The sequence below is a fragment of the Callithrix jacchus genome, chromosome 9, assembly GCF_049354715.1.
Source record: "Callithrix jacchus isolate 240 chromosome 9, calJac240_pri, whole genome shotgun sequence".
NCBI classification, from domain to species: Eukaryota; Metazoa; Chordata; class Mammalia; order Primates; family Cebidae; genus Callithrix; species Callithrix jacchus.
The window spans coordinates 102,959,032-102,979,495 of record NC_133510.1 but is presented as its reverse complement, the minus strand read 5'-3'; the positions used below and the strand labels follow the sequence as shown (position 1 = coordinate 102,979,495).

General features: G+C 34.8%; 1 protein-coding gene across 13 annotated transcripts in view; it reads left to right on the top strand.

Moving 5' to 3' along the window:
• Positions 1-20,464, top strand: part of ANKS1B (ankyrin repeat and sterile alpha motif domain containing 1B) — a 1,309,735-nt gene that overhangs the window by 155,861 nt on the left and 1,133,410 nt on the right. For all 13 annotated transcript variants that reach the window (XM_002752897.7, XM_009004424.5, XM_009004428.4 and 10 more), the window contains exon 2: positions 9,938-10,018. In XM_002752897.7, coding sequence (XP_002752943.1) covers positions 9,938-10,018 — 81 coding nt within the window. The remainder of the gene's footprint in view (positions 1-9,937; positions 10,019-20,464) is intronic.

Sequence of the window (20,464 nt, the reverse complement as noted above, 5' to 3'; positions counted from 1 at the left end):
ATCTAGAAATGCCTTGTGCTGTTCAATATAGTAGCCACTCTCCACATCAGGATATTAAGCATTCGAAATGTGACTAGTTCTAATTGTGATGTGCTGTAAATGTAAAATAAACACCAATAATGAAAACAGTACAAAAGAGGAATGTGAAACATCTCAATAATTTTTATATTGATTATATGTTTTTGATATACTAGGCTAAATAAAATATATTTATACTAATTACACATCTTTTTATCTTTCTAATGTGGTTACTAGAAAATTTAAATTCATATATATGGCTCACATTATATATTTTTTCTTTTTTAGAACTTGCTCTGTTGCCCAGGCTGGAGTACAGTGGCACAACCTCAGCTCACTGCAACCTCCACCTCCTGGGCTCTAACGATCCTCCCACCTCAGCCTCCTGAATAGCTGGTACTATAGATGCATGTCACCACACCTGGCTAATTTTTGTTATTGTGTGTGTGTTTTGTAGAGATGGGGTTTCACCATGTTGCCCAGGCTGATTTCAAACTCCTGGGTTCAAGTGATCCACTTTTCTTGGCCTCCTGAAGTGCTGGGATTACAGGTGTGAGCCATCATGCCTGGTCCTCACATTATATTTCCGTAGGACAGTGCTGATATAGACCCATTTGGCCCATATGGGACACTTCTAGCCCATTATAATAAAACTGTGCTGTCACTTAACTGATGAGAACTTACTTCACTTGTAGTAATCAGTAGCATGTGTACATGTGTCCAACTCATCCAAAAATGGAAGCAAACTATTAAGACACAGATTGAGAAGAAGATTTATTTTGCATTGCTTGAAATGATATGATCTGTCTGAAGACTAGTCCTATATACTCTGACCCCGCCTGAGGCATTAGATGCACATTCTGTATGAATTTCCATATCTGATGCCTTGGAGTGATCTCATGGGTTAAGGGTCAGATAGGAATCAAGAAAAACTGAAACAGTTTTATGTTGTTTCTGATAGATTTTCCCTATAGACTGAGGCAGTGTATGAAAATGATCAATTTGTGGAATATTTGTACTTTAAATCTTATTTGCTATGTATATGGATATTGGCCCAAGAAACTCAGGCTTACCGTTTATTTAAGAATAATCTTATTTAATATGTGAAAACTTAGATAATAGATTATTCTCACTAGTGAATGTCCTGGTTATTTGAAAGTTTGGTTCTTGGACTATTTTATTTGTATTTGTTCTAAAATGTACTAATCTGATTTGTTACATTAGTGTAAATATAACAAAGGAAATTAAATTTTTCGTAACCGGCAATCTCATATTGTCTGAGAACATTCATTTTGGGCAAGAATTCTTCCATACAGAATTTAAGATATTGACAAGTAGGCATAGGAAGTGGAATTTGAGTATGTGTTAGACTAAGACCAAGGATCTATAAATTGCTTTTTTTGGCATAAATATGTAATAAGCATTTTATATTTTTTCAAGACATTTCTTTAATGTATCTAGAAACTCTTGCATTTATGAAGCAGGCTTAAGTTAACCAAAGTTTTAATGTAGACCTTTTTTAAATTTGAAGATTATGCTTGAATAAAGGGGGTAAGGTAGTACAAAATGTTGGAATGCAGCAGAACATTAGCTCAAAGCTTGAGCTTTTAAAAATCAAGGGTTCTTTTTTAAAATTAAGTTTTTAGTTGGAGGGTTTGGGTCTGGCTTATTTATAGTGTTTCAAGTGTGTCGGTGGCAGTTCTATGGATATGTGGATATGTGCCTAGAGGCTCTGTCAATAGGTGCAGTTGAATATATTTAGATATATGCTCAATTTCTATTCTAAAGCTCTTGGTTTAAAAAGATGTATCCATATCCATTTTGCTAGGAGAAGGCAACATTAAATGGGGTTTTTAAAAATGCTTCTATTATAATTAATTTTTGTATAATGGGGAACTGGGTTGGTATAGGTAATTGAAATCTATAGGCCCTGAATCTTATTTTAGTTATAAATATCTTCTCTTACAAAATATTTATAAAGTCTAATAACATGCAGAAATTTAAAAAATGTATGAGAGTTAATTTGCAGTATTTTCCCATTTCTTTTCCATTTTTTGCCTGAGGTATTCCAAGCAACCTAGTATTCTAATCAGTTTTAACTGAATCTTGGCTTCTGCTGAAAGATACCACTGCCTTTGCAGCTTTTTCTAATGGACATATCTCATTATTGATGCATTTCGTTCATAGTTGAAACCTCAGTCATTCTCTTGCCTCTTCATACGGATACCATCTCCCATAGGTTTTACTTTAGACATATCAATTTGAATTTTCTCACCCTTTCTCTCTATCTACCACTATATCTCCATTTGTTCAAATTTCTTTGTTTCTCCCCTGGTCTGTTAAAACAGACAATTAACTTAATTCTCTCACTCTGTTTACCTTTCACCTGTTACAAGAGCTCTCATTCTAAAATACTGACTGATCATGTGAGGAACATACTTATCTTTCTGAAAACCACTTATTTCCAAGTTGCTGCAGAATACAATCCAAGCTTTTCAACGTATTATGAGGTTCTTCATAATCTGGAGCAAACCTATCTTTCTTCCCTTGTCTTTTCTTTTCCTTAAAGAAATACATGACAATTTCAACATTCAGACAGTTCAGAGAATGAATAATGTATTTTTGCATGTATTTTTCTATGTTATTGCAAATATTTCTCATCTGTACAATGAAAATAGTAGTATCTTATAGTTGTGTGGGTATAAATGAGCTAATGCATGTAAAGCATTTGGAATGCTCAGACACATACAATATTCTTCAATTTACTTTTTTCACTTAATATGTTTTGGTTAACTTTCAAGGCAATACATACAGATCAAAGTTATTTATTTTATTTTTAGTTATTATTTTAATAGTTGCATAACATTTCATAGTGTGAATGAATCCTAATTTTTCCTTTCTTGCCTCATTTTCAGCAATTGGACTAATTAATTTTTAGTTTTTTTGCTGGGCATTTATGACCTTTCTCTTTTTTTTTTTTTATTTGAGACAGAGTCCCACTCTGTTGCCCAGGCTGGAGTGCAGTGGCCTGATCTCAGCTCATTGCAACTTCTACCTCCTGGGTTCAAGTGATTCTCATGCCTCAGCCTCTTGAATAGCTGCGATTACAGGCGTGCACCACCACACACCTGGCTAATTTTTGTATATTCAATAGAGACAGGGTTTCACTATGTTGGCCGAGCTGCTCGAACTTCTGACCTCAGGTAATCCGCCTGCCCTGGTCTCCCAAAATGCTGAGATTATAGGCGCCTGCCACCACACCTGGCTAATTTTTGCTATTTTTAGTAGAGACAGAGTTTCACCCTATTGAACAGGCTGGTCTTGATCTCCTGATCTCAGGTGATCTGCTTGCCTCAGCCTCTCAAAGTGCTGGGATTACAGGCATGAGCCACTGCACCCGACCCTTTCTTTTGTATGCTATTAAAATTCTACAGTGGATATTTTTGTGTCTGTAGTTTGCATATGAATATTTTTATTTCATAGATATCCATCCTTAAAAGTAGAGTTGTTGGGTCTAAGAGTATTCATATTTGAATCTTCTTTGTATTTTGCCCTGTTACTTTCCAAGAATGTTGTATCAGTTTACACTTCAATGAGCATTCTGTGAGAGTGACGATTTCTTCATGGGTTTCCCTGCATTATTTGTTATCAATGATTTCTTTAAAAATTTGTGCTCATCTGATAGTAGAAAAATAGGCAGCCACCGTTTTATTTTGTGCTTTGCTAGCCACAGTGAAGTTAATTATATTTTCAAATATTTATTAGCCATTCACATTTCCTTTTCTGTGAATTGTCTGTTAATATCCTATTTTTCCATTTTATTGTGAGATTTCATTTTATAAATAGTATTATCTGTTTATCTGTCACATATATTGAGCAATTGTATAAAACTAAGAAGAATTGCATCCTCTCTAGGAGCTCTGACTACTCTATTGGTAGACTTTCTCCTCCCAGGGAGGTTGATATATACTTAAAAAAAAAAAAACCTGATAAGTAGGAGCTCAAGCCATATGCTATTGGTGCCATATAAGACACTAATGCTGTGAGTCTCATATAAGAGAATTAGAGAGAAAGATGAGTAACCAAGCTCTGGAGGCAGGCAGTGTTAGAAATCTAGTTGACAAAAGCAAAGAGAGAATAACTATTCTAAGTGCCATTTTATATCAAAATCCATAATTTTTACTACTCTCACTCTGTGATAAATATTTTTATAGGTAAATATTTGTACAAACTATTAATTACTTTCTTATAATAATTCCTCTTAAGGAGAATTTCTAGGTAACACATTTGCATACTATGAAAGCTTTTAAATATGTATTATCAAATTGCCTTCCAGAAAAATTGTACCAATTTACATTTTCACCACCAGCTTATTATAATGTCTCTTTCTCTGCATCCTAACCATTACTGAATTGACTTTTTTCCAATTTTATAAAGAGATATATAATGGTATGGAGGGTTTTTGCTTTCTTTGATTGTCAATGAGGTTGACATTTTTCATATATGTACTCAGCGTTTTTATATGTCATTTAACAAATAGTTTCTGAGCACCTACAATACTTGTCTGAGCACTTAAAACAGTGACTGGAAAGTCACTGTTTTAAGACCCAAAGATAGTGTGGTGGAGCTTCCACACTACTTTTCTAGTAGGGCTACAGACAATAAGCATATAAATAAATAACATAATGCCAGATGGTGATAAGTCCCATAACTAAAAGGAGAGAGAATGATGATAGGGTGCTATTTTCGACTGAATAATTAGGGAGAGAGTTTCTGAGGAGGTGACATTTGAGCAGAAAAACTGAGCCATATGATTGAGGAAAAAGCTTTCTAGGCAGAGAGAATTTCAAATGCAACATTCATAAGGTTCAAGTATACTTACATTTTTAAGGAGGCCTGTGTGATTGGAACAGGGTATATGAGAAAAAGAGGGTAGGAATGAGGTTTGAGAAATCAAGGACAAATCCTGTGGATTAAATTTTGCTAAATGGTGTGGCGTAGGGAATTGAAATTTTTTTTCCTGCCCAGTAACTAAAACATATTTATTGGGACTACTTATTAAATGATGCTTTTCTTTTTTTGCTTCTTTCAGATGTCAGCTTTATTCTTATATGTATAATTAGGCTTCTCTTGTTTTCATTGATCTCTCTCTTCTCTTGTATTCAATCTTCGTTTTTTTTATGAAGTTTTCATAATTGGTAGTATATAGATCCATTATTGCTTCTTGTTTCACATTTTTTCCCTGTAAATTCTTTTAGATCCAATTTAGAACTTCAGTTGAGTTTTCCCTAAAATATTCCAAAAAAGATTTTATTGGGGTTGCCTTAAACAGAGGTATTAACTTAGGAAGTTATATATATTTCTATTGTAGCATTTATTTTAAAAGAACAAGAAGATTGATCACAAACAATTATTAGGTATTTTCTGTGCTGTAGGCACTATAGTCACTACTTGTAATTTATCTGTATATGTTTTTCTCAATTAGATTGTTGGCTCTTTGGAGGAAAAGATGATATCTTATTCATTTTTTGGTTGTTTCCTGGACTTTTATTTTCTTGGACATAGTAAGAGCTTGGAGAGTGTATATTAATAATTGAAGATTGCATATTGAAGTAGAAGTAATAGTTATGAATAATTTTTCTTCATTCTAGGTTACCTGAATAGTGAAGACTTGTTAGTATAACTAAAGTTGAAAGAGGAGTAATTTAGAGAATAGCCCTGGATGGGTGTTTTAAGAATTTGGTTTGTTTGTTTAGTTTAAATTTGAAAGACCATATCGGACTTGCTTCAGTTATTTCTTTGTCTTTTTTTATTTTTATCTTTTATCAAAGCTATCCATGTACTTTTTTTTTTTTTTTTTCTGACAGGAGTCTCACTCTGTCACCCAGGCTGCAGTACACTGATGTGATCTTGGCCCCCTGCAACCTCTGCCTCCTGGGTTCAGCGATTCTCCTGCCTCAGCCTTCTGAATAGCTGGGACTACATGCACACACCACCACACTCAGCTAATTTTTGTATTTTTAGTAGAGACAAGGTTTCACCACATCAGCCAGGCTGGTCTCAAACTCCTGATCTCAGGTGATCCACCCACCTCGGCTTCCCAAAGTTCTGGGATTACAGGTGGGAGCTACTATGCCCGGTCCATGCACATTTTATTTTGTAAATTATATCCTTCAGTTCTGATAATTTTTTATAATGATGTCTTTCAGTGTTTTCCCTCTTCTATTTTCTATGTTTTGACTTTAAGAACCTCTGTTTTTCAATGTTGTAACTGCCGAATGGGTGTCCTACTTTTCTTATGATTTCCCTTCTATTTGTCTGTATCTTTGCCTTTTTTTCTAAGTGTCTGAGATATATCATCAGCTTTATTCTTTACTTTTTATTTATTTTGAGACAGAGTCTGATTCTGTCACCCATGCTGGAGTACAGTGGTGTGATCTCGGCTCACTTCAACCTCCACCTCCCAGGTTCAGTCGAGTCTCCTGTCTCACCCTCCCAAGTAGCTGGGACTACAGGCATGTGCCACCACACCTGGCTAATTTTTGTATTTTTGGTAGAGATGGGGTTTCACTATGTTGACCAGGCTGGTCTCGAACTCATAACCTCAGGTGATCTGCCCACTTCAACCACCCCAAAGTCAGGATTATAGGCATGAGCCACCACTCCAGGCCTTATCAGCTTTGATTTTTCTAGTGAGTTTTAAATTTCTAATATCTCTGATTTTCTTTTTTAGTGCATTGTTCTTACATTCATTATCTTTTCTGATATTGAGATGATATTAATGATAAATACTTTTGAAAATGTCTTCTCCATGCATAGTCCAAATTTTCTCCTGGTTTCTTTTCTGTAGTTCTTAATTTTTTGTTTTGGCTTCATTAATAATAAAGACTTTCCTCAAGTGATTGATTGTCTTTGGCTATTTGTTCATATTTGAGAGTGAAGGTTTTCAAAAACTCTTGGGAAGCTCTGAGTTCATGGTGTTGGGACTTGTTGGTTGTCAGCCTTTCAGTGGTGTGCTAGATTGGCTTGTGTCTGCTTGTGAAATGTAGTTGTTAGCATATCTTCCTATCGCTGAGTTAAGTGACCTCCAGTCAGAGTATTTACATCACAGAAGTTGATGAAAGCTACAGATCAGGGGTCTAGTCCAGAGACCATGCATTTTATGTGTGTCAGGGAATGTCTTCCTTTCTGCTGGGGAGATTGAAGGGCAGCCACTCTGCTGTTCTGAGAATCTAATTGATTTAGATTTTCAACCAATGCTGTAGTATTTAACTCCTTTTGTTTCTGAATATTTAATTCTTTTTATTTCCTTGTATGGATATATCACAATTTATCTGTTTACCCTCATTGGGGTTATCTCTGTTTTAGGCTATGCTTTATATGGTATTTGTATGTTATTTGTATGATACGATTTGATGGTATGATATGTATGGTATTTGTATGTAACTTTTAAAGAAACTGCCAAATTGTTTCACTAAGTGGTTGCACTATTTTGCATGCCTACTAGCAGTGGGTGTGAATTTTGGTTGATCTACATCCTTGTCAATGTAGATTTGTTAAGGATTTTTAAAGATAACAATTCCGATAGATATATAGTAGCATCTCATTGTGTTATTTCTAAAGATAAATTTTATTGTGGTATACAACATGTTATGGAATAAATATAGTAAAAAAGTGAAACATGAAAATATTCGTATCTCACAATTATCCTTTTTTTGTTTTTGTTGAAAGACCAGCTAAAATCTGCTTATGTGGCTTAAATCCCATATACAGTACAATTTTTATTACCTGTAGTCTACATGTTGTACTTTAGACCTCCACACTTGTTCATCCTACACATTTGCTACTTTGCATCCTCTGACATTTATTTCCCTGTTCTACTCCTCCTACCACTCTTTTATTCTCTATCCCTGTATATTTGATTTTTTAAATATTCCTTATATTTTCAGGCAATATTTTTCTTTTTGTGTCTTGCTTATTTCACTTAGCTTATTCACTTACCCTGGAATGGCTTATTTCACTTACCCTGGAATGTCTTCCAGGATCATCCATGTCATAGAAAATGGTTAGTTTCTATTCTTTTTTAGGACTGAATAATATTTTATTGTATATATGTCCCCTGAATTTGGAATCTGGAAGTGTGATGCCTCCAATTTTTCTTTTCTTTTTTTGGGGGACAGAGTCTTGCTCTATTGCCCAGGCTGGAATGCAATGGGATGATTATGGCTCACTGCAGCCTCAGCCTCCTAGGATGAAGCAACCCTCCTCCTTCAGCCTTCTGAGGAGCTCGAATCACAAGAGTGCATCACCACACCTGATTAATTTTTTTGATTCTTTATTTTTAGGAGACATGGGGTCTCACTGTGTTGCCCAAGCTGGTCTTAAGCTAGTGAGCTGAAGTGATCCTCCCTCCTCCACCTCCCAAAGTTATGGGATTACAGGCATGAGCCACTGAGCCTGGCCTGCAACTTTGTTTTTCTTTCTCAGAATTGTTTTGTCTATTTGGGGTCTTTTATGGTTTCATATGAATTTTAGAATTTTTTTTTCTATTTCTTTGAAGAATGCCATTGGGATTTTGATAGGGATTGCATTGAACCTATGTAATGTAAATAAGTCAGATCATTAAAATTTAACATCTCCAAACTAGGAGTCATTGTTTTCTCTTCATCCTGCATTGTCCTCCCTGAAGCAGAATTTGCTCTTTTTTTCATTTCACAACTTAGTTAATATTGTCATTTTTTTCTAATCATGTAAGCTTGAAGTCTGACTCATCCCTAGACTACTGCTTTCAGTTTCCCACCTTCTTCCAATTGATCCATGTGTTTTATTAATTCTTCTTTTAATTAACTTTCAAATAAGCACATCCTATTCATTTTCATTGACCCACCTTAGTTTAAGGCTATCATGACCCCTTGTTAGGAATTGCTTGCTATTCATTCTCTTTTCAGAGATGCCTGTGTGCTCTCTGGTACCTCAATTATCTTACTACTTTGTAATTATTAGTTTATGTGTCTATCTTTTCCATTATGTTCTTGTAAGGAAGGATGTTGAGTTATGATTTTTGTGCTCCCAGTGCCTAGCTCAATATGTGACATACAAATGGTGTACAATAAATGTTTTGTGAATATGTGAACTAGTTTATCATTAGATATTATCTTTGATAGTTTTGATATCAGCATGAACATCAGATAAAGCATTTTTTTGTTCTATTTTCAGAAAAGTGTCTTTCAATGCTTTATTTTCCAAAAATTAAAATGAGTTTCCTTGATTGTAGTTATCAAAAATAAAATAGACTCTTTTATATAGTTACATATTATCTCCAGAATATATTGTATAGTAAAATCAATGATGACTGCAAAATTGTTAGGATCTTCTCATGGTTTACAACAGTCCAAATCTTCAATTTTATTTTCAAGTATCAAATATTGATTACATTTTCTTGGTTGCAGTAGAACAGCAAAAAGAGTTTATAATCTTCCTACAATGCAAAATATCTTATAACTTATATAAATCACTGCCACCTCAGAAGGAGTGTGTTAACAGGCATGAGGCAGGTCTCATAAATCTTATTCTTTGGTATGGAATATAGTAGCTGAATGTTAGTTGCTTCTAATGTTTCAGTAGCGACAGAAAGAAATAGGGAATTTTTGGATCCAAACTTCAATATATGACTGTGGACACACATTTGTTAATAATTTCTGAAGATATTAATAGTTGCATTCTCTATTAGTTTCTATTTATCAAATAAATGAAGTTGATGTTCTGAGGGAAAATCATGGAAGATGGCTAAATCATTTTCCACATGGCTAAAATTTTCATCTGCAACCTGCTGCTGGCTGTGGGGCTACCAGGCTTCTTTTTGTTTTTCAAGGCAAGATTCTGCTTCACTATTAACTCCGCGCTTGTGCTTCATTTGCAGCATCTGGCGAGGCCCCAATGTGAACTGCACAGACAGTTCGGGTTATACTGCTTTACACCACGCAGCCTTAAATGGACATAAGTAAGTGCCACTTATTTTGACAGAATCCTGTGTATTTAGTTACATGTGATGAAGTTAATTATGTCTGATGATACCTTTTTCATGTCTCCATGAGTCCACTGGGCTTAGATGAATTTGGAAAGGGACCAGGTGACAATACTGACAAGTTAGACGTGGTAGGTAGGAATGTGGCTGGGTATAATTGTGTGCAGAGTGTAAACTGAAAGAAATGCTCTGAAATACTCAACTATCACACAGGGAAAATGGAAAAATTGACAGGATCATGCTATATTCATGTGTAGCTTTGAAGAGAGAATGGGATAAAACCACTTGGTTACACCGCTCTACCTTTTTTGGGGTCTCCTTGTATTCACCCAACATGGTAGCATTTACTAGGAGTAAAAAACGTAGCAGATTCCCACTATTCTGAGCCCTGGTAACTTGTATGAACCACTTAAACATCCTTATTTAGCTAAAATGTTTTATCTTTGTCATTCATGATTGTCTTTGTGGTTTAAGGTTTCTCAACCCTAAAGTTTTTTTAATGTGTAAAACTATGTGTCAGGAGGCTGAGGAGAATTGCCTGAACCCAGGAGGCGGAGGTTGTGGTGAGCCAAGATTGTGCCATTGCACTCCAGCCTGGGTAACAAGAGGGAAACTCCGTCTCAAAAACAAAAACAAAAACAAAAAAACCATATGTCAAATAATGTAATAATATACATTATGGAGAGTAAAAGAATGTGTAGCCATAACAATCTCTTTCCAGTATTTTAGCTAGGTATCTTAATGGTTTAGTGACAAGAGTTAAAGTGAGATGAGTCCTCTGAATGATTCAGATGTTCTGTCATCCTACAGAAGAAAAATGACTCTTTTCCTGCATCTTCCCCTCGTCTCTGTTTTCCCTTTGTGTGAGTGATCCAAGTTAGTTTTCCCAGATCTGTATAATTTCATTTTACTTTAGTTTTTTAGATGTGATAATTACTGCTTTAAAAGTGCTAGTTACAGTCTACAGATTCCATATTATTTCTATCAAATTACTAATGTCACTTTTCACAGAACTAGGAAAAAACTATTCTAAAATTTATTTTGAATTAAAAAAAAGAGTTCAAATAGCCAAGCAACTCTAAGTAAAAGGAACAAAGCCAGAGGCATCATGATACCAGATTTCAAACTATTCCATAAGGCGGCAGTAACCAAACCAGCATGATACTGGTACAAAAACAGACACATAACCAATGAACAGGTTAGAGAACCCAGAAATAAAGCCACACACCTACAGCCATCTGATCTTCAACAAAATTGACAAAAAATAAGAAATGGAGAAAGGACTCCTTCTTCAATAAATGATGCTAGGATAGCTGGCTAACCATATGCAGAAGAATGGAACTGGACTATTACCTTTTACCATATACAAAAATTAACTCAAGATGGATTAAAGATTTAAAAGTAAGATCTCAAACTCTAAATAGAATCTTAGAAGAACACTTTGGAAATACCATTCTGGACATAGGCCTGGGCAAAGATTTCATGATAGAGACTTCAAAAGCAATTGCAACAAAAGGAAATATTGAGGCTGGGAGTGGTGGCTCACACCTGTAATTCCAGCACTTTGGGAGGCCAAGGCAGGCAGATCGCTTGAGGCCAGAAGTTCGAGACCAGCCTGACCAACGTAGTTAAACCCTGTCTCTACGAAAATTAGAAAAATTAGCTGGGTGTGGTTGGTACATGCCTGTAGTCCCAGCTGGGAGAGGCATGAGGCAGGAGAATCGCTTGAACCCTGGAGGCAGATGTTACAGTGAGCAGAGATTGTGCCGGTGCACTCCAGCCTGGGTCACAAGTGAGACTCTGTCTCAAAAAAAAAAAAAAAATGGACAAGTAGGACCTAAATTATAAACAGAATAGACAAATTATGTAATGGGAGAAAAATATTCACAAACTATGCATCTACCAAAGGCCTAATATTCAGAATCTACAAGGAATTTAAAGAATTCAACAAGCAAAAAACAATTATTCCCATTAAAAAGTATGCAGAAGACGTGAACAGATACTTCTTAAAAGAAGACATACGAGTGGCCAACAAGTGTATGAAAAAATACTCAACATCACCAATCATCAGAGAAATGCAAATCAAAACCACAAAGAAATCATTTTACACCAGTCAGAATGGCTATTATTAAAAGGTCAAAAAATGACAAATATTGGCATCTTTTGCAGAGAAAAGAGAGTGCTTATTCACTGTTGGTGGGAATGTAAATTAGTTCAGTCTCTGTGGAAAGCAGTTTGGAGATTTCTCAAAGAACTTAAAACAGAACTGCCATTCTGCCCAGCAATCCCATTACAGGGTATAAATCCAGAAGAAAATAAATTGTTCTATCAAAAAGACACATGCACCTTCATGTTCATTGCAGCACTAGTCACAATAGTAAAGACGTGTAATCAATTGATGTGCATATCAGTGGTGGATTGGATAAAGAAAATGTGGTACATATGCACCATGGAATACTATGCAGCCATGAAAAGAATGAAATTGTGTTATTTGCAACAGCACAGATGCAGCTGGAGGCTGTTATTCTAAGTGAATTAACGGAGGAACAGAAAATCAAATACTGCATGTTCTCACTTATAAGTGGGAACTGAACACTGGCTACTAGTGGAGATAAAGATGGCAACATTATAAACTGGAGACCACTACAGGGGGTAGGGAGGGTTGAAAAACTATTGGGTACTATCCCCAGTATGAGGGTATTGGTATCAGTTGTACACCAAACCCAATCTAAAATAAAAGTTGAATTTATTAAAAAAAAAAAGAATAAAAATGCTAGTTACCTTTTGTTTTCCCACTTAAAGTTTCTTTTATTCTGTGAATGGAGACTCAGAGGTCTTCTTATACTTAAGCTTAGGCTTGGTTGTAAAGCTCTTAATACAAGAAATTAATTTTTTTGTCTTTATTGATCTCTACAGCATTTTTCTCTTAAAATGTATAAATTTAACACTATCATTCTGTTTAGAAAATCATCTGAGTTATGTAAAATATTATAAACTTTGTTTCATTATTTAGATTTTTTTAGTATTAGAATTCCCAAATAATATTTATTGTTATTCAGTTCCTATTTTGTATTATCTCATATCATCTCATTTAGAACTATTCTGCCAGATCTTTTTTCTGTTCCTTTAAAGGATGGAAAGTATGTCCAGATATCTAAATATTTTAAAGGAGGATATTGTTATTTATTCTTTTTTGTACCTGAATCATAAGAAACAAAGACAAATCAGCCCAAGTCATATAATCCTGATGGTTTCTTAGCTGTCTGAATTATGGATTCAGGCTACTATCATATTTTTTAGTTCCAGTTGGAAAGGTAAACTCTATTAGATCTAATGGGCAGAATATCTTGGGCCTGACCATTCATTTGAGCCATACTACTTTTCTTGTTCTTTCTCAGATTGGCATTGGTAAGTAAGCACTTCTCAAAATAATACTGTCCCAAGATGGATTAGCATTCATATTCCTCCTTGATTTTTAGTGAAGAATTTAGTAAATATTGATTTATACATGACAGTCTATGAAGTTCTAACTATTGAGATATGTTTTTCTGTGGCCTGGGGCATTTTTGGTACTTTTTTTCAATATAGAAAGTGATGATAATTTAAGCAAATTGAATAGCAATCATTAAAATTATCATAAACAGAGAATTTGATTAGATATCTTTTAAGAGCCCTTTAATTGCAGATAGTATAGGTGAATTATCTATCTGTGTTTTTATTTGATGTATTAGGATGTATTAAACAGAAAAGATAAAACATTTCATTTATATTTTCTGTTTAGTGCATCCTAGTAAGATTTTACTCAGTGTTATCCTATAGGCTTTGAAAAAGCAGAAAAATTCTAACCCCACCTCCCTATCTGTGCGAGTTGTATGACTTTGAGCCATTTACTTAACATCTCTAGCCCTCAGTTCAATAGCTTGAATAGATTGGCTCGATATTCTCCATTGTTTCTTACAATTATACATTGAATGATATATTGTATTGGTATTATTTTTGGCTCAGTTATGCACTGTGATGCTACAGTTCTGAAATTGGGATTTTCGTATAGAGTATATGTTTCTTGATTTTGCATGTTTAAATTATCTACAAACTTGTACAATTAGAAATCACTTATTCTACCTGACACCCCTCACCTACCTCATTTTATAGATGGAGAAACAAAGCCCATTTAGATAAGTGACTTAGTGGATGTAGATATTAAAGTGGGGTTGTGTCTAGAGCTTAAGTGTTCTGGTTCTCAGTCTATGCTTTTACCGGTACTCTACATTATCTCCCCTTTGTTAAACTCTCCCTGGCTCCTCTATGTCACATTAGATATTTCTGGCCTGTCTCCCATAATCATTTGTTATATGTTGACATGGAATGCTAATTTTAATATTGGCTTAAAATATATTTGAAGGAGAAAATAGTGTCCTAGAATGTATCTCTGAGCCAGAGAAGGGTATTTCTTTTATTTGCATTCTCACTTAGCAGAGATAACTAACAAGCATTATATTGTGTTCTTCCCAAGCAAGCCTTAGCAGTCAGCATAGAAATGCATCATTTTCATGTTTGTCGCTGTGTTGTATACATCTGCTCTAGATTGTTTCCATAAACATTATGATTGCTAGGCTAAAGTTCATGGAATCATAGAACCAGCAGTAATGTTTCAGGGCTGTATAGTTTATGCTTTTGCTTTGAGCACAAACTGTCCCTCCACCCCCAACATGTAAGCTAAAGCCTTCATACTGAAAATTAAACCAGTTTCCCTGATTTTGTACATTTTCATTGGGAGCCATTGTTTATCAATGCTTGTTAATCCACAAATGAGGCAGCATTTTGTACCTGAAATGCATTATTTCATATTGAGCAATTTATCCTGAGTTAGCCAGATCAAGACACAGTAGAAAATTCACTCTACTGGTGATTTCCTGGGTTATCTGTAATTACAGATTAGAAAATTATTAGCACTACAGATTTCACAGAAATACAAACCACCATCAGCGATTACTACAAACAACTCTATGCACATAAACCAGTAAACCTGGAAGAAATGGATAAATTCCTGGACACCTGCATCCCTGTAAGCCTAAACCAGGAAGAAGTTCAAACCCTGAATAGATCAATAACAAGGGCTGAAGTTGAGGCAGCAAATAATAGCCTACCAACTAAAAAAAACCCAGGTCCAGATGGGTTCACAGGCGAATTCTACCAAACATACAAAGAGGAGCTGGTAGCACTCCTTCTGAAACTATTCCAAACAATCCAAAAAGAGGGACTCTTCCCAAATCATTTTATGAGACCAACATCATCCTGATACCAAAACCCGGCAGAGACTCAACAAAAAAAGAAAACTTCAGGCCAATATCCATGATGAACATAGATGCAAAAATCTTCAATAAAATACTGGCAAACCAATTGCAACAGCACGTCAAAAAGCTTATCCATCATGATCAAGTAGGCTTCATACCAGTGATGCAAGGCTGGTTAAACATACGCAGGTCTATAAATCTAATTCATTACATAAACAGAACCAAAGACAAAAACCACATGATTATCTCAATAGATACAGAGAAGGCCTTTGACAAAATTCAACAGCGCTTTATGCTAAAAACTCTCGATAAACTAGGCATCAGTGGAACGTATCTTAAAATAATAAAAGCTATTTGTGACAAACCCACAGCCAATATCATACGGAATGGGAAAAAACCAGAAGCATTCCCTTTGAAATCCGGCACTAGACAAGGATGCCCTCTCTCACCACTCCTATTCTAGCCAGAGCAATCAGGCAAGAAAAAGAAATAAAGGGTATTTAATTAGGAAAGAAGGAAGTCAAATTGTCTCTATTTGCAGATGACATGATTATATATTTAGAAGACCCCATCATCTCAGCCCACCATCTCCTGAAACTGATAAGCAACTTTAGCAAAGTCTCAGGATGCAAAATGAATGTGCAAAAATCACAAGCATTCCTATACACCAATAACAGACTTAAAGAGAGCCAAATCAAGAACGAACTGCCATTCACAATTGCTACAAAGAGAATAAAATACCTAAGAATACAACTAACAAAGAATGTAAAGGACCTCTTCAAGGAGAACTACAAACCACTGCTCAACGAAATAAGAGAGGACACAAACAGATAGAGAAACATTCCATGCTCATGGTTAGGAAGAATCAATATCGTGAAAATGGCCATATTGCCCAAAGTAATTTATAGATATAGGACTATCTCCATCAAGCTACCAGTGACCTTCTTCACAGAACTGGAAAAAACCACCTTAAACTTCATATGGAACCAAAAGAGAGCCTGAATAGCCAAGTCAATTCTAAGCAAAAAGAACAAAGTTGGAGGCATCACGCTACCTGACTTCAAACTACAAGTCTACAGTAATCAAAACAGCATGGTACTGGTTCCAAAACAGAGATATAGACCAATGGAACAAAACAGAGGCCTTGGAGGCAGCGTCACAACCATCTGATCTTTGACAAATCTGACAAAAACAAGCAATGGGGAAAGGATTCCCTGTTTAATAAATGGTGTTGGGAAAACTGGCTAGCCATGTGCAGAAAGCTGAAACTGGACCCCTTCCTGACACCTTACACTAAAATTAACTCCAGATGGATTAAAGACTTAAATATAGGACCTAACACCATAAAAACCCTAGAAGAAAACCTAGGCAAAACCATTCAGGACATAGGCATAGGCAAGGACTTCATGACTAAAACACCAAAAGCATTGGCAACAAAAGCCAAAAGAGACAAATGAGACCTAATTAAACTCCAGAACTTCTGCACAGCAAAAGAAACAATCATTAGAGTGAATCAGCAACCAACAGAATGGGAAAAAATTTTTGCAATCTACGTATCTGACAAAGGGCTAATATCTGGAATCTACGAAGAACTAAAACAGATTTACAAGACAGAAACAAGCCCATTCAAAAGTGGGCAAAGGATACGAACAGATACTTTTCAAATGAAGACATATATGAGGCTAACAAACATGAAAAAATGCTCATCATCACTGGTCATTAGAGAAATGCAAATCAAAACTACATTGAGATACCATCTCATTGCCAGTTAGAATGGCGATCATTAAAAATCTGGAGACAACAGATGCTGTAGAGGATGTGGAGAAATAGGAACACTTTTACACTGTTGTTGGGAGTGTAAATTAGTTCAACCACTGTGGAAGACAGTGTGGCGATTCTTCAAGGACATAGAAATAGAAATTCCATTTGACCCAGCAATTCCATTACTGGGTGTATATCCAAAGGATTATAAATCATTCCATTATAAGGACACATGTACATGTATGTTAATTGCGCGTTATTTACAATAGCAAAGACTTGGAACCAACCCAAATGCCCATTGATGATAGACTGGACAGGGAAAATGTGGCACATATACACCATGGAATACTATGCAGCCATAAAAAACGGTGAGTTCGTGTCCTTTGTAGGGACATGAATGAATCTGGAAACCATCATTCTCAGCAAACTGACACAAGAACAAAAAACCATATACCACATGTTCTCACTCATAAGTGGGTGTTGAACAATGAGAACACATGGACACAGGGAGGGGAGCATCACACACTGGGGTCTGTTGGGGGGGAAACTAGTAGAGGGACAGTGTGGGGTAGGGAATTGGGAAGGGATAACATGAGGATAAATGCCAGATATAGGTGATGGGGAGGAAGGCACCAAATCACATTGCCATGTATGTACCTATGCAACAATCTTGCATGTTCTTTACATGTATCCCAAAACCTAAAATGCAATAAAAAATTATTACCATCAAATAATAGGAAAGAAATAATGGTTAATAAAACAAAATTTACTAGCAAGTATTATTTCCATAGATAGGGCAGAGACCTATTTCTTTGTATCTCTTTCTCTTTTAAAAATATGGAGGATTCATTTCTACGACAAATTTGAATGCCTTAGTTCTCTTCTGAAAAGCAATTGGCTGGCCAGACTACCTGCCTGCCTGCCTGCCTGCTTGCCTACCCTTCCTCACTGCCCTCCCTCCCTGCCTCTTACTTCCTCTCATACTTTTTTCTTGTTCGTTTCTTCTTTCCCTCATTCCCTCCTTCCTTTTTTTCTTTACTTTTCCTTCTGATTTATCTCCTCTCTTCTTTTCATCCATTATTTTTCGCAGTAATCTTATCTTTCCCTGTGAGGATATACTAAAGCTGTATATTCATATTTCAATTCAGTTTTTCTTCTCTACTTAAAAAGTTTTTTTATTTATTTTCTTTTTAAGTTTAATCTTATTGAACTATATTTGGTATATTGCGATGCTTGGATGCTATTTTGAAAAATATCAGCAAATCATTATAGTATCTCTGAAATATGTATTGCTTTATAAATGCATAAAATATTTTCTATGCTTCTACCTTTTAAAGTATTTAATACACGCTGGACCTCATTGTCTGTAATCCAAATTGTATATCAAATTGGATGTAGAATCTATATAATAAGCTATCTGTATTTTTGATTTGACCTACCTTAGATATTCTAATAAAAGAGGCATACCTCCTCTAAAAATTCTATAATCTGGTCTCTCAAGTTGCTCTTTGAATAACTAGAAACTAGCTTGCTTTTTTCCTGGATAAGGATACAAAATTTTGTATCCTACTTAAAATTTGCCTTTATTCACTCTGTAATCTAGAAATCTATGAGAGAGAATTCAGTATGTAGAGACTTCAGTTAGAAAATGGAACGTATTGTCCTGAAATCTTTTGACCATCTTGAACACGCCTGTAACGTTATTCCCATTAAAGAGAAATAAAAGCATCCAGAAAACCTGAAATCAAAAGGAACTTATTAAATTTGAGAGTTTCATTAGTTGTTAATTCTGTATCCATAAGAAGATGATTTGCATTTTTTTTTGAAATTCTTTGGACTCAAACAACAAGCAAGAAAGGATGGTACAAAATAAACATCTTTGGTTGTGACTTAATTACAGAGAATCTTGCTGTTGAGGCAAAGAAAACTGAAGGTTAAATCTTTCCGATTTATTTAATTTTGCTCAGATCATATGCTGAACTTACTGAAAGACATTTTTTATTAATCAGATATGTATTTATATCTTTCAGAAAATGGATATGAATTAAATATAGCAGCAAAATCAATACTTCTAAAATTCCTGTTTTTACCCGAGCTTACGTGTATTAGCTTAAAGCTGCAAATTATTGCAGTTATTTACATTGGATATTATTAAATTTAATTTGATGTTTTACTTTGTTCCTGGAAATGGAAAATATTTTTCCATTTCCATTTCATTTTTCAAAGTATATTTTCTATGTTCTTATCAACCACATTTACTTTATGATTTTAGAGTATTTACTCTTTGTCAAATAATAAATGCTGCATATCAGAAAATGCTGCTTTATGTTTAAGACATAAGGATTATTTTGTTGCTTGCTATTCTACAGATATTGATTAGCAACATAATTTAATATATTTAATTTCATAATTAAAATTTAATATTTAATATTAATATAGTCCCAACAAATATTTTGGTTTTTTATTTTTAAATTTTCAATAAATTATTGGAGTACAGGTGGTATTTGGTTACATGAATAAGTTTACTTGCACACACATATTTATAGCAACCCCATTTGCAGTTGCAAAATTGTGAAACCAACCCAAATGTTCATTAATCAGTGAGTGACTATTTCATGCCATGTAATCAAGCACAGACAATGTGTTTATTTGTGGATATCTTAGAATATGTTATAAGGCTCAACCTACATAATTATTTTAAAAAACACTGTGTAGAAGCATTTAAGCTTGATATAATAATATTGTGTAGAAGATTTTAAGCTTGATGTAATCTCATATGTCTATTTTTGCATTTTTGCCTATGTTTTTGAGGTCTTACCCAAAAATTATTTGTCCAGCCCAATGTCCTGAGGTGCTTTCCCAATGTTTTCTCTACTGGTTTCATAGTTTCAGGTCTTAAATGTAAATATTTAATCACTTTTCATTGAATTTTTGTATTTGGTGAGACACAGGGTCTAGTTTCATTCTGCTGAATATGGTTATCCAGCTTCCCCAACTTCACAACTGACACAATGGGAAAAAAGTCTTTATAAACTATCCATCCAGCAACAGATTAATAGCCAGAATGTATAAGGAACTAAAAAACTCATAGAAAAAAACCCAAATAATTTCATTAAAAATGGGCAAAAGATTATAGACATTTCTCAAAAGAAGACTTACAAATGACCAACAGGTATATGAAAAAATGCTCAACGTCACTAATCATCAGAGAAATGCAAATCAAAAATACAGTATCATCTCGCCTCAGTTAAAATGGTTTTTACCAAAAAGACAAAAATGATAGATACTAGTAAGGATGCAGAGAAAGGGGAATGCAGATACATCATTGATAGGAATTTAAATTAGTACAGCAACAATGGAAGGTAAG